Source organism: Hydra vulgaris, chromosome 11 (assembly GCF_038396675.1).
Source record: "Hydra vulgaris chromosome 11, alternate assembly HydraT2T_AEP".
NCBI classification, from domain to species: domain Eukaryota; kingdom Metazoa; phylum Cnidaria; class Hydrozoa; order Anthoathecata; family Hydridae; genus Hydra; species Hydra vulgaris.
The window spans coordinates 28,112,501-28,119,705 of record NC_088930.1 but is presented as its reverse complement, the minus strand read 5'-3'; the positions used below and the strand labels follow the sequence as shown (position 1 = coordinate 28,119,705).

General features: G+C 29.9%; 1 protein-coding gene across 2 annotated transcripts in view; it reads left to right on the top strand.

Annotated features, from left to right (window-relative positions):
- The first annotated feature begins 1,747 nt into the window (after positions 1-1,747).
- The window catches only part of LOC100215810 (mucin-2), a 73,558-nt gene continuing 68,100 nt past the window's right edge, over positions 1,748-7,205 (top strand). The window contains exon 1 of one of the 2 annotated variants that reach the window (XM_065810671.1): positions 1,748-2,266. In XM_065810671.1, the coding sequence (XP_065666743.1) occupies positions 2,208-2,266 (59 nt within the window). In that variant the 5' untranslated portion in view covers positions 1,748-2,207. The remainder of the gene's footprint in view (positions 2,267-7,205) is intronic. The other variant, XM_065810670.1, reaches the window with a different exon arrangement.

Sequence of the window (7,205 nt, the reverse complement as noted above, 5' to 3'; positions counted from 1 at the left end):
GCATAAACAATTCCTAATTTAAATAAAATTTTCGAGCTTTTTTCGAGGCAAAATTATAAATTACTTCATCATATGACAATGATTTCGCGAGATCATTTTCAATAGACAACATCATAAGATTTGAAAGTCGCTCTTGTCCCATGGTGGCTCTGAAGTGGTTTTTTATAATCTTAAGTTTACTAAAAGATTTTTCACCCTCTGCAACGGATATTGGCATTGTGTGAAAGATGCGCAAAAAGATGCATATCGACGGGAAAATTGGTAGTAAGCCTTTGGAATATATTTGATTTAAAAGATTGAGAGAGTTACCTCTATTGAACAGGAAAGATGCTTTCAACCGGTCAAAGTGACAAATTTCCTCAACAAGATCATCTTCTTTAACGTCATTTGAATAGATTTTCGCAAGTTGACGAGCTTTGTCATCTTATGAAGAAGAGTCTTTAAACTGAAGCCAGATAAAGGAAAACTGAGAAGAAACCTTTTTCACCACATTAAACCTTGATTGAATTTGTAGAATTATGTGGTCCAATGCCAAGTTGAAAATATTTACTTCAAAATTCTTTTCTGTATCGTCGAGGTTGTGGGCTGTATTTGATGGTTCCTCGTGGAACTTTTTCACTCTTCTTGTGCGTTTCACTTTAAATTCTGTATCAAATCTTAAACATGAATAACCATAAATTAGCTGATCGTAAAGAGTTAAAAAGTATTTACTACTACTTTCTAAATTCTGAATAGAATTTTTTCTAAACTGTATTCACAATTTGTTATTGCTAATTATCAACGTTTACGTTTTTTCTACTTTAGTCTGATGAATCCGAAAATCTCAAGGGGCATTTTTAATTTAATAGCGTATAGAGTACAAAATCAATGATGAATTTGTATTTTAAAATTTTTTCGAGGAAATAATAATATTGATATAACGCGAGTAATATATACATTTTAATTATGGCATTTTAAGATTAAAAAAACCATTTTTATTTTACTTCGGCATCTGGCGCCCCATCGACATCTGCCGCCCGGGACAAACTGTCCCTTTGCCCCCCCCTCTTGGCGGCCCTGTATATATATATATATATATATATATATATATATATATATATATATATATATATATATATATACGTTAATGCAAACACATTGTTTTGATAAAAATAAGTTTATTAAACAAAACGTTGTTTTGCAAATTAAAATTAATTAAATTCTTCTTTAATTTTAAATTGGTTAATCAATAAAGTTTTGTTTTTACATTAATTTGAAGTGATGTCAAATCAAAGAATGTGCATAACGTATATGAAAGGTTGGTCCCTTATTATGAGGGATATCTGAAAGGTTATTCCCGCATAATGTAAGGGTATCTGAAAGGTTGTTCCCGCATAATGTAGGGATATCTGAAAGGTTGTTCATACATAATGTAGGGATATCTGAAATCCCTGTGTGATGAACATTATGTACTAAAGTCAACAAGATTACAAATTAGTTTTTAAATTAAAAAAGATTTTTCTATTCACGCTTAATCTCCATCAAAAAGCGACGTTTGTCTGCCGTTGTAATATCTAAAATTGACTTATTTAATTTAAAAACATTTATATAACTAAAATTTAATTAAAGTTTATAAACTAATAATTAAATTTTGTAGTATTTAAGTGAGAAAAATAGCAAAGGTCAACAATATTGTTCCTGAATAAATATCTTTTTTAATTAAAACAAACGTTTCGGAATATTTAGAAGAAAAACGATAGAAAATTCAGTGCTTTTCATTCGTAATTTACGTGATGTAAAACACAAATAGATATTTAACACCCGTATTTAATTTGATTGTAATGTATTAGCAATACCGGTTTAAAATTTAGGAGAATTAAATAGATTGAAAAATGAAATATATTAGTTCAAATAAAGCTGTTTGACAAACCAACGAAAAAAGCAAACACAAGAAGCTGATGGCAAATTGTTCTTCATCTTTTCGTCTGCCTTGAATAAATGAAAAGCCGATGTTTGTTTCCGTAGACATCAAGCTCGTTACTATAGAAATATCGTTTGTAACACACATCATTAAATTATTTTGCTAAATTATAAAGTATTAAGTTAAAAGTGTCAATTAAATGTTAGAAACATAAAATAAAACCAAAACTTAATATTTTCAAATTATTTATAGAAACATATATTATAAAAGTCCATCATACTTGAATTGAACTGGAAAAGTATTTGCAATGTGGTGTCTTTCAGTGTTCATTTCTCTAATTCTGTTTGAAATTATTAGTTCTACAGGGTAAGTGTTTTGGCACTAAAAATTATTACAATTATAAAACTTTTTTTTTAGATAAAAAAGAATTTTAAGACTGCAAAATAATTTAACATGAGAACAACCAAGATCATAAAAAAACAAAATCAACCGTTTATTTTAAAACATTCTTCAAAAAGAATTCTAAAAAGTCCTAAAAAAGATGGTGTGAAAGTAGCTCTAAAATTAAAGCTGTACCATTATATTCAGCTGGATATAAGGGGTTTTCCAACCTATACAGCCAATATACTCTCTTGTTGAATATTGCTTTTATCTTTATTTTATATTTATCTGATATTGCTTTTATCTTTATAAAACTATAATTTTTATAATAGCCATTTGCAGAACTTTTTTTTTTTTCAAAAATTAAGTCTTAAAATTTTGAATTTCAAAATTCATTTTCTTTAAAATTGAAACTATTACAAGCGCTCAAAATAAAATTAATTTTTACATACATTTTGATATATCCAACATACGCGACATAAATGTCTTATGTTTAAAGAATCTGATTCGATATGACAAATTGCAAAAATTCATGTGTAAAAATTGACAAAAAATTACTTTGAGTGAACCCAAGGAAATTACTTGATGAGGAAAAGGGTATAATGTTTCGCAACTCCTAAAGTTTAAAGTTTTCAATTGATTAATTTTGTAAATAAATACGTTTTTTATTTTTTTCAATATATTCTTACATGTTGTTATTCAACTTACATATTAAAATGTTGAGCTTTTGTACAATAAATTTTGTTCTATATAAAATATACATTAATGTTTAATTAACACACAACAAAGAATATTTGCAGCAACAATCATGAACATTATTATGTTATTATAACTATAATACTAAAAAGTGTTCATGGCATAAAAAGATTTTTAAAAAAAGGGCAGGGCCGTATTCAGAAGCAATTCCATACCGTTTTAGCGGTTTGGGCGCCGAAACTAAAAATTCCATAAATCATAAAATCAAACAATTTATAAAGTCCAACATTATTAAATAAATTAAACAAAAGTGAAAAAAAAAAAAAGAAAACTTGTCACTGTTGTTAGCCGTACGTTGCGTTTTATAACAATCAAAATAATGGCAGACTTTATTAATGTTGCGTACTTATGTATGTAATTAATTTTACGAAAGAGTGTTATACATCCTAGATTAAGAAATGCAATAAAGAACTTTCTTTTTCTTTCTTTTTACATCAGATCGGTATACGAGCCTATGAATGCCCTATAATTATATGTTGTTGTCTATCAAAAATGTATATGGGAAAATTGTCATAAGCGGTAGCGCCGAAACTATGGCTAGATACGGCCCTGAAGGGTTAAAAAAAAAAGGGAGGGGAGGTTGCCAACTAATTATTGAAAATTGTTTCCTCGGGGGTTAGACACACCCTTGGGACGGCCCTGCATAATAGTAACTGCAAATCTTCCTCTTTTATTTTCTTATTCACGCGTTATCTGTTTTTTACTTATTTTCAAATTGAAATGTTAATAAATTAAACAAGTAAAGAAATGTTAAAAGCCATTTGCATATTTTTTTTATAATTATAATTTTTGATATATTGCACTGTTACATAGCGTAAAATATGTTTTATAGTTGAACGGAGCTACGATCTTTTTCTATTTTTATTATTGATATTTTTATTTATTAGAGGCTTTTGGATGAGAGTTTGATTTCTTCTTACCTCGGCCATCTATTTTTATTAGTTATTGCCGAAATAAATATTACATTTATTAGTTTAATTTAAACTTTTTATCTAATAATAAATTTAATATCTATTCTAGCAAGTAAAAAATCTTCGGTTTGTTATCTCTTGATTCTATTTGTAAAATTTAAACATAAAATTTTTAACAATACATAACTTATTTATCTAAATACTTATTAACTATTTGAAGAATTTGTGAATTGGAAGTGAAGATTAAAATTTTATGCTAATACCGTAATATCATAATGTTCATGAGATTCTAAATCAGCTCGTAATAAGATTTCTAGATGTATCACAGTTTTAGGTGCGAACTCTTAGCAAACTATGATTGTTTTGAACATTACTTCGCACATTAAATATCAATTTTGAAAGTATTTGTAAATTACTAGTTTTTAAAAAATATTTTTTATTACTAAAAATTTATTAAGCTTTAATAGGTTGCATTAAGACCAATGTTATGACCAAGCGTTATCACCAAGCATTATCACCAGGCATTATCAACGATGTCAGATATTTCAATAATCAAAAAATATAATTTAAATTTAATATAATTAAAAAAAAAAATAATACTACGACTAAGAAAGTCGAACTTGCAACCTGTGTGCATACCTGTAAAAATTTAAAATACATTGACTAAAACGAAAAAACCAAACGCACATAAATTAATTAAGCGTACACTTGCAAGAAATCTAAATACATTTACTATTGGTATTGTGTGCGTGTGTTTATATATATATATATATATATATATAAATATATATATATATATATATATATATATATATATATATATATATATATATATATATATATATATTTATATATATATGTATATTAGGGATATGACTTTTTTGCAACCTACTAGGCCTGTATCGTAATTCAATGAACTTTTATGTAAAAAGAACGAATAGATGTTTCATTTTGACATATTTTGAAAAAAGGTCACCCCAAAACCAAAAAATCGAATTTTCAATAGGTACACTTTTGTACAGTAAATGAATATTAAAGGCTGAAGATGTTGTAAGAGTCATACTCCTGTTGTTATTTTATTTATTTATGCAACATGTACTGTGATATAACAAAAAACATTATGTGATATATAATCATACAAGTATTACAAAATTAACAGTATCAAAGCGTCTAGTACAACAATATACATAACTGTCTGTGTCTATAGGCCTACTGTGTTTAGTACATGGGTCACATGATGCTCACGTCTCATAAAGAGTCTAGCGCTTATTACTTAGAATGAATCGAAGTTGCAGTTTGTCTTTCTTTCTGCAGGAAGCATACAGGTCTTGCATCACCTTGATTGCACGTTCAGCTATCTGATTACTTCGTGGTATGTCGATGACGGATGGCTCTTTCTTCCAGTGATTTTTGAATGACTGCAATGCCTTTTTGTAAGGCTTCAATACATCAGATAAATTCTTGAAGTCATTGTCATTGTACTTTTGACTACTAAACCAATGTTCTGCCCACTCATATGAAATGAACCTGCAAACCTTCTCCAAATTCTCGCTTCAGGCATAAGAATGAACGCCAGAATGGCGAGAATGGCTCTTGAGTTCCATCTGGCATTGCTCATATTAGGAATGTTCTGAAAGTGAATCAGAGGGAAGTTTCTTTGTTCTTCATAGAACCTAAACACTCTTGTTAAATGGTACAAAAACTTCATATCGTCTCTCCACCCTGATTTATCAAGAATTTCTACAGTTCCATTCACAAACTTATCCTTCAGTTCATCATACTTATTCAACAGTTCAGACACAAATGGGTATTCAATGTTTGGAGATTTGGTATCACCCCCAAGTTCTTCGTCCATCACCAGACGGAGAATCCTGTCTAGTACGTGATGCTGACAACCGATAAATTGTGGTATTGTGACACCCTTTAATTTAAACATACGTTGCAACTTCACAACAACTCCATTTCTCTTCCCAGTATTGACGTTTGTTGTATCAGTAATGATCATCTTAATTGAATTCCACAAATTGTATTCATCAATAAGTTTGGCAATTTTTTCAGCAACAGTTTCAGCTTTGCCATCTTTTAAACGCAGTGCATCAAGTTTCACGTCAGTTCTTTCATTCTGAAGTACAACTACCTGATATTCCTTATCATCTATTCGTTTGCCGTCAAAGTGTAAGGACCACTGTTCCATTTTAAGTTGTTGTATCATTTCTTTTTTTAATTTACCTGCCTCTTTGAATATGGACTTGTAAATTGCTGATTGACTTGGAGTTGGAATATCAGTACCTTGTTGTGATAATACATTGCATATTTTAGCAGCTTTCTTTGTGGAAACTCCACTTGATGTAACCATACTTACAGCAAATTTACTTTTGTAGTGCTTTCTAGTTTTTTTCTGAGTGTCCTCATCATCGTCTTTATCACCGTCGTCGTCTTCATCATCTTCACTCTTACTTTTGCAGTTTTCAGATTCAGTACCACTGTCTGTGGTAGACAGGACTTGTGATGTGGAAGGTATTGCTGTTCCAGACTGGACTTTCCTTCTCTTGGAAGGGTGAATGGTTTCTTTACTTGCCACTTGTCCTGTTGAGTACCCCACCTGTCCTTTACTTTCTTTTTGTAGGTGGTATAGACGTTTATCTTCCGAGGATAACCACTGGCCATTCACTTTCGTGATGTCAAATAATGCATTGAGAACATCATATTTTCCACGCTTGACACATTCATCATAGACCTTCAGCACCTTCATAAGCTTTGCTCTTATCACTTGATCAGACACACGTGGAAAATTCAGTTTATTGTCCCACAATTTTGTAATTTCCTTAGAAATTTGGTCTATTCGTTCTTTTCTTCCTTTAACATATGCTCCGAGAAACTGGTATCTTCCTACGATCTGCAATTGAAGTGGTATTCTGGATTTTTCATCGAGTGAATGTTCTTCTACAGCCACGCTTCCTCTTCTTCTGTGTGACTCTTGAAATCTCACCAAATTTTTAGTCCAAGTCTTCTTGTTCTTTGTTACTGTGGTATGACTTTTCTTGTGAGACATCATATAATATTGTTACGACTTTACGGATAGCTGAGCGAAAATATCCGTTTAATAAAGTCGTTTAATTAATAAAATACTTTAACTGTATAGTAATCCAATTATAGTTCGATAATCCAGTCAATGTTGATAACAGTTCGATAATCCAGTCCGTATCCTAACGATAATGCTACAACTACTTATACTTCGTACACACAAGACAGCGTCT